General features: G+C 39.2%; 2 protein-coding genes and 1 pseudogene across 3 annotated transcripts; all 3 read right to left on the bottom strand.

Moving 5' to 3' along the window:
* Positions 1-365: 365 nt before the first annotated feature.
* LOC148928571 (PMP3 family protein At2g24040-like) lies at positions 366-930 on the bottom strand. The gene is made up of 2 exons (XM_089056247.1): positions 703-930; positions 366-615 (listed from the first exon to the last, which is right to left on the bottom strand). Exons 1-2 carry the CDS (start codon positions 790-792, stop codon positions 487-489), a joined length of 219 nt encoding a protein of 72 aa, XP_088912373.1. The 5' UTR covers positions 793-930; the 3' UTR covers positions 366-486.
* Positions 931-2,438: 1,508 nt separating this feature from the next.
* LOC125196384 (uncharacterized) lies at positions 2,439-5,725 on the bottom strand. Of its 2 annotated transcripts, none has more exons than XM_048094875.2 (4): positions 4,905-5,722; positions 4,237-4,307; positions 3,087-3,600; positions 2,439-3,013 (listed from the first exon to the last, which is right to left on the bottom strand). In XM_048094875.2, exons 1-4 carry the CDS (start codon positions 5,370-5,372, stop codon positions 2,819-2,821), a joined length of 1,248 nt encoding a protein of 415 aa, XP_047950832.1. In that variant the 5' UTR covers positions 5,373-5,722; the 3' UTR covers positions 2,439-2,818. The 2 variants fall into 2 exon arrangements, with proteins under 2 accessions (XP_047950832.1, XP_047950833.1); XM_048094876.2 differs by having other exon boundaries at positions 2,832-3,009; positions 4,905-5,725.
* Positions 5,726-10,244: 4,519 nt separating this feature from the next.
* On the bottom strand, positions 10,245-12,472 carry LOC125193717 (putative late blight resistance protein homolog R1C-3; annotated as a pseudogene).
* Between the last annotated feature and the right edge of the window lie 7,061 nt (positions 12,473-19,533).

The raw sequence follows: 19,533 nt of genomic DNA, 5'->3' as shown, positions 1-19,533 counted from the left end.
CTTGATTCTTGTATTAGTGTTATCTTTTCTTATTATTAGGTGAAATAACTTGATGATTATTTGTATCAACAAATCGCCTCAGGTAGAGAAGCAATTCGAACATACTTATATAACATAAAGAAACACTTGATGATCCTAAATCTTCCACTAACCATTTTGGTTTTTGGAAAGGTATTCTCTTCCAGCAGAAAATGAAACCTTCAATATTTTTTGGTCATTTAAGACTCTGTATTAATTAAAGATGGTAGAGAGGTTTGTTCTGTAGATTAACAACAATTATGCATTTTTCGGAAATGCTACACTGAATTGAGCATAATCAATCCACTTAGAACAAAATGATAAAAGCAAATAAGCAAGAACGAAGATGGGAAAGAAAGCCCTAGTTTCATCAATTAACAGCAGTAATACGGATGATCTTGAAGAGAGAGGAGCAATTACAAAATCAAATCACAAAACATAACATCGAAATGACAACAGCACAGCAGTCTATTCAAGCTGCTGATAGTAATCGCGACGGAATCGGTCTTGATCGATGAAGATAATAGCGTAGAGAGCGTAGATGATTCCAGGAATATACCCCAATATAGTCAAAAGCAAGCAGATGAAGAACTCAGTCTGCACAAACACAAATGGAAACAGAAAGAGAGGGTAAAACCTAGAGAGTCAAGTGAATCGGATTTGATAAATTGAAAGAGGGCTTACGGTGCAGCAGCCATGACGGAGGCAAACGCCGAGAGGTGGGATGAGGATCGCGAGCACGATTGCACAGAAGAGTTCGCATCTACCCGACATGATTTCAATTTCTCACTTCTCTTCTGTCGTCTCCACTCCTAATTACTTAGATATAGAGAGAGAGAAGATAATTTGATTATTCAGATGAATCACACCCACTACCGACAGCTGTATAATAATTGCCACTTATTCCAATTTTTTTAAAAAGAAACTCCTTTTATATACTACTAATACAGTAATACTCATGCCTCATGTGCTAGTGCTATGAGATCCCTCAAAGTCGTGGTTTAGGAAAAAATCAGATATTTTTATATCATTGCGAAAAGACTATTTGATTTTTTATTATTTCAGTCTCAGTGGAACATTTATAATTCACCACAAAATTTTATATAGTAATGTTTTGCGAGTAAAATTGAGTGAATAAAGTAAGAAAGAGAAAAAAATAAATATAATGATGTTTTTATATCTAGAAATGTGTCATTTAGACTAAAAAGAAAATTGATCACTTAAACTGAAACAAGACGGAGGGAGGATAAGACACTTTACACTTGTGAAATATACATTGATAGATGTTTAATTTCCTAGATAAATTAGTACTTCCAATATATAATCTAGGATTGAGTTGTGAAATTATTTTAGTTATAGGGGATTAGCTATAAATAATTATCTCATGATTATCCATTTAGAATTGAGTTATGAGATTGAATTCCATGAATCAAACACACTACATATTTAATCCCGACATACAATCTTGCAAACCGAAAACCCTTTAATATTATAATTTTATTTTTGTCCAGTGAATCGTACGGGGCGTAGATTAGTTTGGTGAGTGAACTCTGTATTGTTAATTAGAGTATTACTGTTTTGGTATTTTAATGCTGTTTGGATGATGATATAACGATATGTAATTGTGGCCTGAAAGAAATTAAGGGCTCTGTCAATCTGGTGTTTGAACCGTTAAACCCAACGCTAAAAAGTTTCCAAATTTGGTATTTATTGTATAATTATTACTAAGTAGTAGTACTATTTATTGTAGTACTTACAACATTTTGATTGTTTTTTTTTGCTTAACATTCCATTGAACCATTATTAGGTGTACAAATTGTCCCTTCATAATGATATCCAATCGGGAGTATTTTTTTTATATTTAATTTAGAAAGATTTCATTAGTATTTCATAATCTAATTTATACACTAATACTACTATTTATTACTTCAATTCTTGGTTGATTCAAAAATGTCACTCATTAGACTAGAGTGCGCCTCTTTCTTTTTTTAAGAACTTTCAAAGTATACACAAAAAATTAGGAACATATCCGAATATAACACTTGCGGATGAAGTGCAATTTAGTTGGTAGATACTTCCTTTAGAGATTTGAGTTATCTCATGAATGAGTAAAAAATCTACTATAAGACAAACTTGTTGACCCCAGAAACATAATTTTTTTTTTGAATTATACGGCAAAATTATTTTGCCCTCAGTTAAATATAAACCATCTAATTCAATCTGATCAAGACCCTTTAGATTCTACCATCAACTGAGTATCTTTTTCTTTTCTTTTCTTCTTTTCTGCAGGAGTCTAGAGTGATTCCATCCCAAGGTTCATTAACATGGTACCTATATCCAAATCGAAAACCTAGAGTCTCACAGAATCTCAATCCCACACTAGTTTGTTGTGTTCCTCTCTACATAACAGATACAATATCTGAAGTTAATCACATATTCTTCACAAAGCTAGATAGAATAATCTGCTTCACATCAGAAATAAACAAAGTTTATGGTAGAAATGGATCTGAACTCTAGTTCTATATAAGCGCGTCCACAGACTTATCGTCCTTTTTTACATAATCGAGCAATAGAAGCTATGGAGCTCAAGAAGAAAGTAAAGCAAACGATATGGTATAATCCTAAACTAGCTAGAAACCAATTAGTTCCAGTTTGGCCATCTAGGGCAGTGCTTTTCAGTAAGTAAGTATTTATCCCAGAAAATGAGCAAAGCTATGGCAAATGAAAGCCGACATTACAGGCTGAGCAAGCTCCCTCCTTACCTTGATGATTGGATAGCCTCCAGCTTACGAACAGGCACTCAAACTCTCAATGCTACTGGATCCTGCCATGAGATCTTCCTCTTCCCCACACGAGACGGCCCTTCACCAGGATTTCTACATATGGACAGCATCAAGTCATTTTGTACTTCGTCATTTGGATGTCTCATTAAACTTCTTCTGGTTTCGTCATACTTCACCGCGTCATTATCAGTCTGGAAATCCTCATCACCTGTCTGTTGAGTGTAGATTAGAATGCATGAAAGTTATCAGAAATTTAAATAATCACTTGCGAATTGAGCTTCCTACCGAGATTTCATTCAAGTCAAAGATGGGCGCTCGGCTGGGCAATGGCGATTCTATCCCGATAGAACTATCATCTTTATTCAAATTAAATGCCGTGGATGCATTGCTCAGAGCTGTACCATTTTCATACATTCTTCCTTTCATGTTCAACTCAAAAAATGGAGTCTTGCTCTGCATCAAATTAACTTTCCTGGAGTCTATTCTTACTTTGTGGCTCAAATCAGGAATCATAGTTGAAATGCGCTGAATAGAATCTTTTCCACCATCTAACATTTTCCCATGATGCTTCCCGAGTGGAGATGTACCACGCAAAGCTACTTCTTTACTAACATACTGTTTCTTCTTCGCTCTAACTTCTGAAATTGGGGGTGAAATACTATGAGTGGCTTCTTTTCTACCGCGTTTCTCAGTCTGTTTAGTTTGCTTATGTAGAATGGGCAACTGTCCTAGTTTTTCTTTCTGTAAAGAATTCTTAGTCTTCCTTTTTACTAAGTAACTAAATCTTTTCCGCAGAAACCTGTGGATTACAACAAAAGATCATTAGTGTACCACAACAACTTTGCACTTTTAACATCAGTTGTATCTATAGACACATTATATTGAGGATCGCGACTATCCATCGCTACACACAATCTTGATAATGATCCAAGCCAGAAATTCATGATAACATCAGAAACTCACTGATTATTTGCTAATAGAAAATAAGAGTTTAAATACAATCCAAAGTCCGTATATTAATCACAACCATCTGAACAAAAAGTACAACACCACATGAAACACAATATGTTGAGAAAGTTGTTTCATACTTTCTGACTATGGTCAGACATATCTCACTTACAAATGACAATTAATAGCAATGGCATTCTGATGGAGATGAGACTGTGGATTAATCAATGTTGCATTCATCTTATTTTATTTATGTTGGGATTTTTTTATTTAGATGGGCTTTAGTATCATAAACCTATGTGGTGTGTAGCAGTCAGGGAGCTTTTGATTAATACTCCTACTTATTGGAATAAGAAAATAGGTTTTCAGCAAACTTCTTTTTTAGTACTTGTGATGCGTCACATTCGCAGAAGATGCAATCTTGAGAAAGCTAATTCACACAATCTTCATATTCATGATTAGAGTAAGAAGCAAGATTATTGCATACCCAACTTCAGCAGCGAGAACCATCTTCCTCTGTTTCCCCACCTCTAATCTGCTTCTCATCATATCAACTTCCTGTAGACCAGCAGAACAACTTTACATTTTTACTGCATCACAACCAAGTAATGCTGGGACTAACTACCGGAGCAACAAACCGAAGCTTCAAAGGATACACTAGTACACATGCCTTGTAATGGCACCATTTTTAGCTAAGAATCATAAAGACACACACATCTTATAGTAATTTCCTTAAGCATTAAGCTGGACAACCATATTGGTACTGAACAGATGCCAAAAGTTTAGGTCACTTTAAAGGCCTAATTTTTTAAGGGGAAACCAAACAGACATGACAAAAGAATTCCTAAACAAGAATTCAGAAAAATATAAGAACTCCAATTAGGTTAATGATGTGGATTAAAAAACACCACCAATCTCTCGTATAATAACTCCATAAACAACATCAACTAATCAATTTCAATGAGAACGGCAAATAATGAACAGAGCTACATCAATCCATATAAAACAAGAAAATAAATTCCAAAGGTTCATATCCTAGCAAATTACACATTAAACAGTAGCCCATAATACAAAATGAGCAAATAAAACCTAAGATCGCCCAAATTCAAAACAATAGAATCAAAACCCACAAAAAATTAAAGAAAAAGAAAACACCTTTTGCCAGTCGTGATAATCCTGCATAAGAGTCCGATACTTGAGCGTAGCCCTATCGTCCTCGCTCGTAGAAACGGCATACGGCGTCGATGGATCCAAAATCACTCCTTTTATCTTCTTTGACATTAGATAAAGAAAGTCAAAGAGGGGCCGTTTTCGAAAGGTGTGATCTTGCGACCGAAGAGAGATGGGAGGGAGGGTTAAGTGTGAAAAACAGGAAAATGAATATATGGTGATAGATGTGAACACGGAATAGGGCAATAAAAGAAGGGGCGTTGTATGAAGATAAAGAAAAGATAGAATAGGTAGATATAGATGTATAGAAAGAGATAGAGAGTGAGTGAAATTGTGAAAATAGAGAGAAGGGGGATGTGGGAAGGTTCTTTTCTTTTCTGTGTGGGATAGGAAAACACTGACAGAAGCAAAGGGCGAAAAAGGGCACATAATTGGGGCAAAATTAAAAAACATATTGTTTGGAATTGGAAAGGCAGTGATGATGAAGATGGGGGTTTCCTGGGTTTGGTGGTGTGTGATGTGGGTTATTGTTATTGATAGGAAAACGTAGGAAGGGAAGCGAAGGATTCTGTTTCTCAATGTAGACTACGTTTCCTGTGTCTAGAATACTGGTTTGCTGAGTGTTCGTGACTGAGACGGCGTGAGCAGACAATGTATAGAGTATAGACTATAGCCATAGTGTGTGAGAGAAAGAGAGGAAATAAAAAAAGGAAGGGGAGATAGTCGGCTACGTGAGTGAGACAGCGTGAGCAGACAATGGATGAGTTTGCACTTCGCAGAAAGGCCGTTGAGGATGTTAGAGAGACGGGTTGTGGCGCTAGTTTAATGTTTTTTTTTTCTTTTTATTTTAAATACTACCTCCGTCCAACAAAATTTATCCCACTTTGATTCGACACGGTTTTTAAGAAATGTAATGAAAAGTAAGTTGAAAAAGTTAGTGGATTGTGGGTCCTACTTTTATATGGAGTATTAATTTTATAATAAAATGTGAATAAGAATGAGTTAGTGGAATATGGGGTCCACCACAAAAAATGGTAAAAGTGAAACGAGACAAATTTTGGGGGACAGACGAAAATAGAAAAATGGGACAAATTTCGATGGACGGAGGTAGGATATATATGAGTAAAGGCCAAATGTGGCCCCTAACATATGACCGTTTTATCAATTTGGTCCTTAACATTATCATTTTGATTATTTGGTCCCTCACAAATAAACTCGGACCCGAATCGGTCCTCACTTAACAGAACCGCAAAAAATAGACGGTGATTGCAATTTGACTATATTAAATTACTAATGGTAATTAATTATACTTATTTATAATTCTTAATTCCTATTAAATTACAAATTATTCATTTCATTTTGCAACTAATACTATCTTTTTTTCGATTTTGCTAATAGGAAAAGAATTATAATTAGGTATAATTAATTACCATTAGTAATTTAATATAGTCAAATTGCGGTCATCGTCTATTTTTTTATGGTTCTGTTAAGTGAGGACCGATTCGGGTCCGAGTTTATTTGTGAGGGACCAAATAATAAAAAAGATAATGTTAATGACCAAATTGATAAAACGGTTATATGTTAGGAACCACATTTGGCCTTTACTCTATATATATTAAACATTTTTCCTTTTAATTTCTTTTATAAGTGTATATATTTCACAGTAAATGAAGAAACACACACCACTTCACATAATCACATTTACACTTTCTTATTTCTTTTCATTTTCTTTCTTCCAAATTTCCCTTTCAATGCTCTCGAATCATATTACCATCAACTCGAAAATTATACTTTCTCTCACATTCTCACTTAAATGATTGATATTACTTTTTTTCGGATATCTCATTGCAAACGATCGATTTCTTAATACAATAAAAGCAATATGTTTACCTCTTTTTAATTTATTATCTTTTGTATTTTATTCTTAATTTACTTTTATATTTTATTCCTTTTTATATGAGGAGTGGAGTATTAGATTTTTTTCTTTACATTTAACTCAATAAACATAATATTTATAAATCCATGTTAAAAAGAAGTTGATCACTTAAAGTAAGCGCATATTTAATAGGATGGATAAATTATCTAGGTATGAAATTCTATAAATAAAAATTGAATTCTTCAAAAAAAAAAAAAAAAAAAAAAAAACAAAAATCGAATTCTTGGAATTGACTCAAATAGACTAAACTTCAATTTAGAAAACTCATCCAATCCCGTCATCTTTTAACACAATTGATACTCAATTGGAGCACACTTGCTCTCTAGAAAATTGGTTTGTCACCAACTCTCCAAGGCATCAAGACGATTTGGACTCTAAGATGGAGCTGATACTTCCAAAACTGAAGTTCGCATAACATACTCGACTGAGAATATTAATAGGATTTTCGAGTTCTACTTCGACATTTTTAAAAATTCGATTGTTGTTAACTCAAAAAAGAGGATTTAGCATTTTGGCAAAAGGTTGGTGATCACTACAACGAGGTATGTGTTGATGGTGTAGTTGAGTGCACTGATCGTATACTCTAAACTTAGTTTGAGAGGTCCGCCTACAAATCTTGAGGTTCTGCAAAATCTAGCTACAACTATGTTGTTGTCAAATGGAGAAGCGAGTTGAGCCATACATATGTTTCCTCTATCCGTGAAAAAATAACTCATTTTGTTATTTCAGGGTGTCCGTGATTTAAAGTCTCATTTGCTTTTTTCATTTCTCCATTTTTATTCACAAAGTCAAATAATTTTTTAAAACTCGTGCCATAATGAAAATAGATAAATGGCGGACGGAGGAAGTACAGTCCATGAGGCCTGTAACATCTTCTAGTCCAAGATAAGAAAACCTTACAAATCCAACCTAGCTCAATAGAAAGTGTGTCATTGTGAGAAGTGGAGGGAGTTGGTGAATCGGGCGCGAAGAGATCAAAGAGTGTTTCAGAGACCCGACCTAGGACAAGGGGTGAGTCATGTGCAATATAGAAGTTGTTCAATGGGCCATAAGACGATGAAACACAAGGAAAAGAGAAATGTGGTGGCTACATCTTTGACTCAGCTACCAAAATTAAGCGAGCCAATACGTTGGCTTGTTGTCTTTGTACTTACACATTCATGAATCATGACTAGAGACCTGTCCAACCTCAATATGCACCAAATCGAGTAACACCAACAATTTACTGGCAGCCCTACTTAGGTTCCGAAGAGGATCACCTCAACCATCTCTTATATCATTTGCTACTCCACCAATAGAATATTAGTGTCATGTGTTTATTCTTTAAAATGAAAAACCTCCTCATCATTTGCTACTTCACCAATATAATAGTGTCATATGTATATTCTTTAAAATGAGAAATTTTCTACGTCATTTTAGTACATAATCTTCTTTTGTGCATCTGCTTTCAATATATAATCTTCTTTACTGCATTTAAATAAATCTAGATATTATATTCATGGAACTAATCATGACCATTTAATTCAAATGAATTCAAAAGCTTCGTGTTTCATAAAAATATGAATAATATTAGAACTAATAAAGATCATTTAATTAAATCAAATTCAATATTTCATATAAAAAATTGGATGATAATGATTCAAAAATTGAAATAATTTTAATCTAAATTAACTTACCTATGCACTTATACGTGATGTTCTTGGAGATCCTTCGAGTTAGAAAATCAAATTGAAGCAACTTCAACTGTTTTGATGCGTCGTGTAAAGTTTAAAAATTTTAGGTGTTTGGTTTTTGAATGTGAATGACTTTAGGGTTTAATATTTAAGGTATTGTTTTTATTTTCTTTTTAGTTCTATTCTCTGCAGGGCCATATCTCGAAGGGCAAAGGGTCGTTGCACCTCCACACAAGCTTGCTCCCATGTGAATAAGGTGAAACCAAAAGCAATCTATTGAACAGACTCAACCACAAGGACCGGCTAATTTGCCAAATCCACCCTTACTTATCTATAAAAACCCACTCAACCAATGCCTCCACCCATCCCATTCGCTTCCCTCCCCCACGAGCAGTACCCTTGTTTAGTCGGTGAATGCTCAGACAAATAACGACAAGTTACGTGCTCAGTAAAAGTGCGGTACCGAATAATTTTACTTAAGATAGCCAATGATGTTACAAAAACTAGAACAATGTCATTTTCTATTTTAAAATACACACTAGACAGAAGGCCTTAACCCCGGGGATGGGAAATATGAAGTCTATTGGTTGTTAGACCCTGTTTTCTCACCTCTTCATGGAATATGTCTACCTGTCCCACAGTCGGAAAACGCACATGGAGTTGAAGTTCTTGATTGTCGAGACTCACTTGTTCCATCAGTATCCTCAATGCTGACATGGCAAGACACATGCTACAGTCTCGCAATAAAATAAATTCGAGTGTTGATATTTCTCCAATATCAAAAGGGATCTCACCCAATTTGGGTGTTTCAAAAATATGGAGATACTCGAGTACTGAAAAATGGAAGCTCTTTGCGTTCCAATAAATCAAATCTTCACAACACGAAATCTCTAAATACTTGAGGCTGGAAAATTTCTCATCAACAAGGTTCCACTCGGGTCCTTCCAGCTTGCCCAATCGTAAAGATCGGAAATGAGGCAAGGATGCAATCATCATACTCAAACCTTCCCACCGAAGATGACAATTCCGTAAACACAATTCCACAAGTGAAGTAGGGAATGTGAAGCTTAAAACAACATCGTCCCCAAATTTGCACTTTAGTGATTCCAGTTTATTGAAACGGCCAAGATTGTGAGAGCAATAATACGAGCTTGCTTCCTTTTGACTTTTCCATTCCCTACGAGGGAGATGGTCATCATACAGTAGTGACAAAACTTTGACGTTTGGCATCCTTTTGCAAACCTCTTGTGTCAATCTCAAGTTCTCCACTCCTTTAAGGCCATCTACAATGGGGCGGACGATGCGACGAACGATGCATCGTCCGCCCCTTAGTCCGCCATTGCAGCACCCCGCCCTAAGCCCACTCCTTACTCCGCGGACTATGCATCGTCCGCGGACTATGCACACATTTTTGCATGGTCCGGCCTATAGTCCGCTCCATTGCAGGGGGCGGACTATAGGCCGGACTATGCACACATTTTTCATTTTTTTATTTTTTATTTTTTTTGTATTTTCTTCTATATATATCACCAATTTTTTTACTTCATTTCACACCTTTCACTCCACTCTCTTCCCCATCTCAATTTCTCTCTAAATTCAATAACGAATTCCGACGATTTCCATATTTGCAAGCATAAAATATAAAAAATAAATACTGACAATAGGATATGCCTTTAATTTGTCGTGTTTTTATATTTTTATTCTTGCTAATTGATATATTTGCAAACATAAAAAATAGGATTAACAAATTTTTGTAGTGTTTAAATATTCAAAAAATAAATAAAATGTTTAGGGCGGGCTATAGTCCGCCCCATTGCAGGTGGAAGGGGCAGAGGATAAAATGCTGATGTGGCGGTGCATAGGGTGGGGCTTATGGCGAGGCTTAGTCCGCCCCATTGTGGATGCCCTAAGTGTGTGTAGGTTTTGCGAGACAATGCATTCTTCTTCTTGATCACTGGGAATAGGATCGGGAAGATAGAATCTCTTGAACTCGAGATGCCTAAGTTGCAGCATCTCCCAAATCTCGTAGGGAGCGGTGATTTGGGCATCGAAATTCCTTAAGATTAATGTCTGCATATTCCATAGGAGGGATATTGATGAAGGAAGGTAGGGTGTCCGATTAAAGAGTGTCATTGTAGTGGGTACGTAACAAGAGAAAGCAAAACATCGTAAGTTCACTTGCTGAAAATTAGCACCTGGGAAATATTCTTCACCATTCTTCAACACCTTATGGAAATTAGCCGATAGCTCAGTAATCTTGACAACTCATCAGAGTAAAACCACCCTTGATGGTGTATAAGAGAACGGAGCAGTGGTGTTGATTTTAGAGCAGCGGTGATGTGACGGTCACGTTGTTTCTTCCTCTCAGTAAGCACAATGCGACGCTCCTCCCTCTGTATGCCTACGACTTGTGTGGCATCTTCAGGCACACTGTACACACATAAACTTATCTTTCTTTCCTATCTTCATGCACAACTCTCTCACTGTATCGTGAATACTACAATATTTCACTTTTCCATTCCACCTAGTTAAATATAGCAAAACGAGATTCCCGTCGATGAGATCTTTCAGATAATTATCAGCTACCTCCTCCAAACTAAGGCCTTCCCTTGGTTTCACAAATCCCTCAGCAACCCAAAACCTCACAAGCTCATAAGCTGTTATCCTTACACGTCCACGGAAACACCCCATATCACAAAACATGGTTTTAGACAAGCAGGGAGGTGCTTATAACTCAAATTTATTATTTTCAAGCATTGATCATCGGCATCCGCCTCTACATTCGAAATTGGTTATGAAACTGGCAACTTTCTCCGAGTATTCAATCTCCCTAGATGACTTTTGAAGATGCCCCCCAATTACAACAATTGACAGTGGGAGTCCTTGGCATCTTTTCACTATCTTTTTTCCCAATCTCCTCTAGTTCAACAGGGCAATCTTCTTCTCCAAACACCTTCCCACAAAACAGCTCCCAACTTTTATCATTATCTAAAAACCTCATCTTGAAAGGGGAAGGCTTAGACAAGTGGCCAAGTTTAACAGCCGTGTAGTTACAATAACACAACTTCCAACGCCATTATCCAGCAAAAACATGTGTATCTCCTCCCAAACTTCAATACTCCACATATCATCCAACACAACTAAATACCTTCCACCCCGTAACATCTTAAGCAACTCTTCTCCCAATTCCCAAAAATTTCCACCAGTGGTGGAATTTTCTCCAAACAAAAGTTGAACAAGAATATTTTCCACACTATAATCCTGAGATATTGCAGCCCAAAGGCGAAAATCAAAGTGATGCTCAATACGTGAATGTTCGTAAACATTTGTAGCGAGAGTGGTCTTACCCATTCCCCCCATGCCAACGATGGGGATGACTCGCCGGCTGGAAGGTTCTCCAACGTGCATTTCCACAAGCCTAAGAACAACATCATCACATCCCACCATGTGATTCTTCCCTGAGGTCAGGCGCTGATGAATTATGTGCTGCTGAATACGCTTCTTTCGAGTCACTTTTCGCTTTGAACCGCATCACCTTCCTCTTGACAAAATTCAATCCGTCAATTGCTTTCTGTAGATCAAGCAAGAAATAACTAAGCCTTGATTTACCACCACCAATGGTAGATCCAGCTTGGATTTGGTCGACTATGTGTGATTCGACAACATCGTGAGCTATATAAGCCGCAGATGTGATTCGGCTCTCTAATGATGGTGCAGCTTCTCCGTGAGAATCAGAGGTTTCAAGGAAATCGAGTAAGAAATTGACGATTTGGGAAAGAGATGTGATCTGTTTGGTTTCAAAAGAAAAGGAATGGGTGGAGTGATTACTGATTAGAAATGAGCTCCAAATCATTCAAGAGAGAAACAAGTGCTGCGTAAGCTGCCATTGATTTTGCTATCAATATACAGTGTTTGATTTCAGAAGAAATTAGCGAGCAGGTTTATAAACATGCCTCAATGATTAAAGTTACTGTTTCATAATACATTTTACAGTACTGAACTACTGGAGTACTAGTATTCAAACATTTGGCTTAAAATATGTATACTTGCTTCAAACTAAAACGTTCACAGCAATTTTAAATATAAATATACTCTCCTTGTCCCACTCAAAGTATAAACTTTTTTTTTTGTTAAATGTACTTTTTTTTTTGTTGAGTGTCTCATTCAACGTGACAAATTAAAAAAATAGAAACATTCAACTTTTTTTTATTATTCCTCTTATTTAATTATTTTTTTCTACTTAATGAGTATAATAATATTCTCTCCTTTATAGTACATGTAATTGAAATATCATATTAATGCAAAATTAATAAAGTAAGAGAAGAGAGAAGAAGAGTAATTAAAATAGTGCTCATGAATAGTAGGATCCATATTATTATTAGTGTTTAAGAGCAACCACATCAGTACTCGATGGCATAGCAGGCCGTTGTGCCGCTGGCGCGACAATAACCTGCTCGCCGTCGTGCTCTTGTCAGCGGCACGGTCCTGCTCGATGCATCGAGCAGGGCCGTGCTGCTGAGCAGGTTGACGTGGCGGAGCGTATTGGCCAACGGCTTAGCTTTGGTATTTTCTATTTTTTTAAAAAAATTTGAAATATATTTTAAAAAGTGATATTAAAATAAAAAAATATTTTTCCACTTCCCAATAATATATATCCGTTTTTTCTCCACTTTTAATTTATTTTCATCCCAAAATTCATATTTTCATCTATAAATATCTCCATTTCCACACAAAAAATTTTACACTACACTACACAAAATACTTCTCTCATCAATTCTCTCTAAATTCTCTCATCAATTCTCATTTAAATTCCTACTCTTTCACTGTCGCAAAAAATGTCTGGCTCCGACGATCACCCCTCCGACTCCCGCGGATGGAACTACGAATGGTTCGGCTCATCGCCATTCCCTAGGATACGAATTTCTCGCCCCCTCCTCAAACCCAAGGTTCGTATATTGCGGGTGGCTACCGGCCTTACCCGGTGGGCGAGCCAGATGCCGAGGGGTACGGGTGGGCTCCCGAAACTGGCACGGGAGGGAGCGCCCCGACGCCACCGGAGGTCAGTTCAGACGCTCCTCCTCATCCTCGTATTCTCTGTGTTCGTACTCATGGCAGTACCAGAGGTGACACCAATGTCTGCACCCCGTACACTCCGGGGGAGATGCAGAAGTTATTCAAAGACTACTTGGAAATCTCCGAAGATGCGAAAACCGGCACGAACAAAATCGGGGAAAAGTTTTGGTGGCGCATCTATCGCCGGTACAATGCTAACCAACTGAAGGAAACCATCGAGCGCAATGAGAGTATGGTGCGCAATGCCATCGGAAGAGCCAACGATGAAATCCAAAAGTTCCAGGACTATTACCTCTAGGAACAGCAGTCGGTAGGGAGCGACAAGAGCGAGCTTGACATCATCACGGCCGCCATGTCGACCTACCATTCAATTCAGTACAAACTGTTAAACCAAAGGGTCAGAGGAAAGGGTCGTTCTTATTCAATGATTTAGAAAGACGGAATACATGATTATATAGGCTACATAACATCTATACAAGGTAAACCTAATTTACAATTAATTTCTCTCCTCTATTTTCGGTAGAATATGCTACAATATCAAATCCTTGATTTCATGGAATATCTTCTAACACTCCCCCTCAAGCTATGTAGCGGGATTGCCGATACTTAGCTTGCACAGTACTTCCCGAAATGACTTCGAGTTAACCGCCTTTGTCAATATATCAACCAATTGGTCTTCAGATTTGACGTAAGGCAACTCCACCACCTTTGCTTCAATGTTTTCCTTTATGAAGTGTCTGTCTACTTCCACATGTTTCGTTCTGTCATGTTAAACCGGATTTTCTGAAATACTAATCGCTGCCTTGTTGTCACAGAACAGTTTACACGGATGATTCGTCCGAAGGCCTAGTTCCGTCATTATTCTCCTTAGCCACAGTATCTCTGTCAGTCCACTTTTAATTCCTCTGAACTCTGCTTCAGCACTTGAGAGTGCTACCACTTTCTGTTTCTTGTTTCTCCACGTCACAAGATTGCCTCCTACAAAGGTAAAGTATCCGGCAGTGGACTTCCGATCATTTGGGTTGCCTGCCCAGTCAGCATTAGTGAAACCATGTATCTCCAAGTGTCCGTGCTTCTCGAACATGAGCCCATGGTCTGCGGTTCCTTTCAAGTACCGAATGATCCTTAGAACGGCTTCCCAATGCTCCTCCTGTGGTGCATGCATGAATTGACTCACCACTCCAACTGAGTAAGCGATGTCGGTCTCGTGTGGGATAGATAGATCAACTTTCCCACTAGCCTCTGGTACCGCCCTCTGTCTGTCTGTTTAGCACCTTCCTTCATCTGAAGTCCATGGTTTTGAACCATCAGATTGTCTACTGGTTTACAATCGAGCATCCCAATCTCTGTCAACAAATCCAGTATATACTTCCTCTGATTTATGAAGATTCCCTTTTTCGATCTTAGTACCTCTATCCCCAAGAAGTATTTGAGTAGACCTAGATCCTTCATCTTGAATTCCTGAAAGAGATTCTTCCTTAATTCAGCTATCTCCTCTTCATCATCTACGGTAATGATCATGTCGTCTACATAGATAATCAAACATGTGATTTTCCCATTTTTCTTCTTAAGGAACAGAGTGTGGTCTGAATTGCTCTGCTTGTAGTCATACTTCTTCATTACTTCAGTAAATCTTCCAAACCATGCTCTCGGAGATTGTTTTAGCCCATACAGTGTCTTTTGAAGTCGGCAGACTTCCCCTGCTCCAAACTCGTCCGTGAACCCAGGTGGAGGTTCCATATATACTGGTTTCGGTAGCTCTCCATGTAAGAATGCATTAGTAACATCGAACTGGTGTAATGGCCAATCCTTGTTTGCCGCGACTGAAAAAAGTACTCTCACTGTATTAATTTTAGCCACTGGCGAAAAAGTCTCGGCGTAGTCAACACCATAGGTCTGAGTGTATCCCTTTGCCACCAGTCTTGCTTTGTAACGTTCCACTGTACCATCCGGCCTTCTTTTAATTGTGAACACCCATCTGCACCCAACAGTCTTCACTCCTTCGGGTAACTTCCCTTTCACCCAGGTGTTATTCTTCATAAGTGCCTTCATCTCAATAAGCATGGCTTCTCTCCATTTCTTATGTTTCATTGCCTCTTCGGCTGACTGTGGGATCTCTTCTTCCTCATATAGTGCAGCCTCGAACGCCCGTGCCATTTTAGTTAGATTTCCTTGCATGAAGTTCGCTACTCCATAACGACTCTTCTTCCCAATCTTCTCCGGGGAATATCGTTTGGGAGGAACTCCCCTTGTACTCCGGTAAGGAAGTATGTATTTCCCAGTATCACCATCGACAGTGTTATCCACTTCGGGTTCTGTACCAACAGGGTCAGTGGTAACTGAACGATCAATCAGACTTGGTTCAGGGATTACCTCGGATATCGTCGGAGGAGGATTACAAGGAGGGGGATGAGATGGCTCTTGTGGTGAGACCTGCTCAGCGGTAGTGACCATCACTGGTTCTGTTAGATCCTCAATCGAGGAGCTTGGCACTGGCACAACCCAACTTAGGTAGTCCATAGTACTACCTGGATTACTCTCCCCCTGACTACTAAGGTGGGTATGGTAGAAGAATTCGGTTTCCAAAAAATTGCAGTTCATGGTGGTGGTAATTTTTTTCGTGTGAGGGTCAAAGCAACGATAGCCCTTCTGGTTTATCCCATATCCTACAAAATCACATTTAGTTGCGCACGGGGAAAGTTTAGTTCTCTCATGTTTAGGGATGTGGGTGTAAACGGTGCAGCCAAAAATTCTGGGTTGGAGGTTCAGGTGTTCGGGAATGTTGGCTTGTTTGGATAGAATATCGAGAGGGGTTTTCATGTTAAGGGTTTTGGTAGGTAGACGGTTCGTGAGGTATACGGATGTGGCAACTGCTTCTGGCCAAAAATATTTCGGGACTTTGGACTCAATCATGAGGCACGGGTCATTTCTAAAATGGTTCTATTTTTCCTTTCAGATACCCCATTTTGCTCCGGTGTATAAGCACAAGAAGTTTGATGAATTATGCCGTTATCTGTACAAAATTGGTTCATGGTACTGTTGACAAATTCCCTCCCATTATCTGACCTAAGAGTTTTGATAGTGGTATGAAATTGTGTTTGGATGAGTTTAAAGAAAACGGCAAATCTATCGGATACTTCAGATTTATGTTTCAAGAAATAAATCCACGTCATTCTAGTGCAGTCGTCAATAAAAGTCACAAAATATCGAAAACCATGCCCCCCAACAATTGGTGCAGGACCCCACACATCAGAATGCACTAAAGAAAACATAGATTTCATACGATTGTTTGTCGGTTTAAAAGATTGTCTGTGGCTCTTGGCCAAAACACAAGTTTCACATGAAAAAAAGAGCCACAACACAAGTTTCACATGAAAAATCAGCTGGAATAGAAAGGTTCGGATATAGTAATTTAAAATAACCAGGGGAAGGGTGTCCTAGTCTTCGGTGCCAAAGCCAAGTTTCCTGTTTCGTGGATCCGTGAGCCAGCACTGCCATGTTGAGCTATCTCGTCCACGTAGTAGAGCCCTTCCTTCTCAGTGCCACGCCCAAGAATCCTCCTCGTCTGAATATCCTGTAAAATGCAAAAATTTGGATGCAATAAGAGAGTACAATTCAACTCTTTAGTCACATGACTAATAGACATCAGCCTTTGAGACAAAGTCGGAACATATAGGCAATTCATAAGTCGAAGGGTAGGAGATATCTGAATTGTGCCAGATCCGGCAACAGTAATTAATTCCCCACTAGCTGTTTTTATATATGATTTTTTTTCCTCACTGAAATCACTGAAATCATTCCTGTCTGGTGTCATGGTATCAGTTGCCCCACAATAAAAAATCCAACCCTTTGAATTTCTATCAGATAAATTTTGAACATGAAATGCAGCGGAAGATAAGGGTGCAAACCGATTTTTTGACACATAATCTGGGTAAATTCGCAATATCTGAGAAGTTTGGGGTCCAATTTCGAATTTATAATCAGCTGGGGTTCGAATTTTAATGGCATGGGGTTCTTTATAGAATTTCTTATTCTGCACAGGGTCAAAAGTATAATATGAGAAATTAGACTTAGGGTTTGGTTCCAAACCCTATACCTCCTTGGGCGGCGCCGTTTCCCGATTCAGTCCGTTCTGCAAAATTGCCCGCTCCTCGCACGTTGCCACCGGTCGTCTGACCGTCCGATCGAACTCCGGTTCCCTGCCCAGTAGTCTCCCCATCATTTCTCCGCGAACCTCCTTCGCCGTTCACCCCGACGGCTAGCTTTGCCTGGGCTTGAGTCGATCTCGCCCTTTGTCGTTCCTCCCACCATTCTGGATAGCCCAATCGCTTGAAGCATGTCTCCCATGTGTACTTTTGCTTCCCACAGTGAGAGCACCAAAGTTTTGATGTATCTGGGCGATCTGGGCGATTTCCCGTCGGCCGGCTGGTAGCGGCGGAGCGTGGCGGTGGCGGACCTCCTCGATTTGATGGGCGTTGGCTTTTGGCGACCAAACCGTGACCGATCTCCCCCCCAAATGATGAATCGGTTCCTCCGATGGCGTCTCCGGTAGGCGAAGAAGACGTCGGTGGCATGATGTGACGTCGAGCCGCCTCCTTCTTCACCATGCCGTAGGCAGCTTCCACTGATGGGGGGGGGGGGTTCTTCCTTCAATATCTCCCGTCGAACTGAATCATATTCCCGATTCAATCCCGTCAAGAATTTAATCAGTCGCTTATCACTTGAGTGTGCACGGAATTGATCAATTCCTTTGTCACAGCAGCTAATTGGTTGCTTCTGGCACCTATCAATGTTGATCCAGAGACCATGAATCTTCCGGTAATATGTTTCTAAGTCAAGATTCCCCTGTTTAATGTTGATTTCTTGTTCTTCCTGATCGTAGATGAGGTATCGATCTGCTTTGCTTTCGAAGGTCACCATTAGGCTGTCCCACGACGCCTTGGATGTTTGGTGGTGTGCGAAATCGGCGATGATGTTGTCTCCAATATTGTCGACGATCCACGAGAACACCACCAAGTCGTTCTCCTCCCACACATCGAACCCTTTGCTTCCTGGTTCCGGGGGCTCGTTTCGGATGTATGAGTAGGCTCCTCGGCCTCCAATCTTTACTTTGATCAATCGAGACCAAAGAGGGTAGTTTCTTCCATTCAATTTGAATGCAACAGTGATACTTTTGCTATTCCTTAGGCTGATTATCTGTTCTGGGTTGGTTTTTGTGTCTTCTGTATCTGACATTTTGGTTGTAGGGATTGTATTCTGGGCTTGATTTGGTCTGAAAGGGTCGAGAAATAGGTATTATTGGCTGTGATGAAAGTTTTCTGAGCCAAGATCGATCTGCTCTGAGGCCATGTTAAACCAAAGGGTCGGAGGAAAGGGTCGTTCTTATTCAATGATTTAGAATGACGGAATACATGATTATATAGGCTACATAACATCTATACAAGGTAAACCTAATTTACAATTAATTTCTCTCCTCTATTTTCGGTAGAATATGCTACAATATCAAATCCCTGATTTCATGGAATATCTTCTAACACAAATCATTCAAGTATCTCGATGCTTGGCAGGAAGTGCGTACTCATCCGAAGTATAAGGGAGACGTCGCATCCTCCTCCAGCTCCTCAAGCAAACGGTCGAGGTCGGTATCCCTATCCGAGGCCGGCGAGGATGAGGTGGCTAGCCGGCTTGCCGGAGCACACTTGGGTAGCCCCGACGCCAGCCCGAGCAGTTCCCAACGCCGACCGCAAGGAAGGAAACAGGCGACGGCCAACTGCCGTTGCGCCGCAACCTCCCGCTGCTGCTCCCGCTCCCTTTGTGCCGTCTCCATCCCCCACCAACTCGTTGTGGGTCCTTTTGGATCAAATCAATATGGCCGATACGGCTCGGATGACTCCCGAGCAACTTGATTCACATCACGCAATGATACGAGCTC

This window comes from Salvia hispanica, chromosome 4 (genome assembly GCF_029641045.1).
Source record: "Salvia hispanica isolate PSC_SH4W2 chromosome 4, Shi_PSC_v1, whole genome shotgun sequence".
Taxonomy (NCBI): Eukaryota; Viridiplantae; Streptophyta; class Magnoliopsida; order Lamiales; family Lamiaceae; genus Salvia; species Salvia hispanica.
This window is presented reverse-complemented; position numbering and strand designations above follow the sequence as displayed.

What these genes read in the sequence shown, in the direction of transcription:
- LOC125196384 (XM_048094875.2), bottom strand. Translation starts at nt 5,372, where the DNA reads ATGTTTTTTAATTTTGCCCCAATTATGTGCCCTTTTTCGCCCTTTGCT. An exon ending in ATTATCACGACTGGCAAAAG is followed by an intron (nt 4,308 to 4,904) that starts GTGTTTTCTTTT and finishes GCTGGTCTACAG; the next exon opens with GAAGTTGATATGATGAGAAG. An exon ending in GTTCTCGCTGCTGAAGTTGG is followed by an intron (nt 3,601 to 4,236) that starts GTATGCAATAAT and finishes TGTAATCCACAG; the next exon opens with GTTTCTGCGGAAAAGATTTA.
- LOC148928571 (XM_089056247.1), bottom strand. Translation starts at nt 792, where the DNA reads ATGTCGGGTAGATGCGAACTCTTCTGTGCAATCGTGCTCGCGATCCTC. An exon ending in TCCGTCATGGCTGCTGCACC is followed by an intron (nt 616 to 702) that starts GTAAGCCCTCTT and finishes GTGTTTGTGCAG; the next exon opens with ACTGAGTTCTTCATCTGCTT.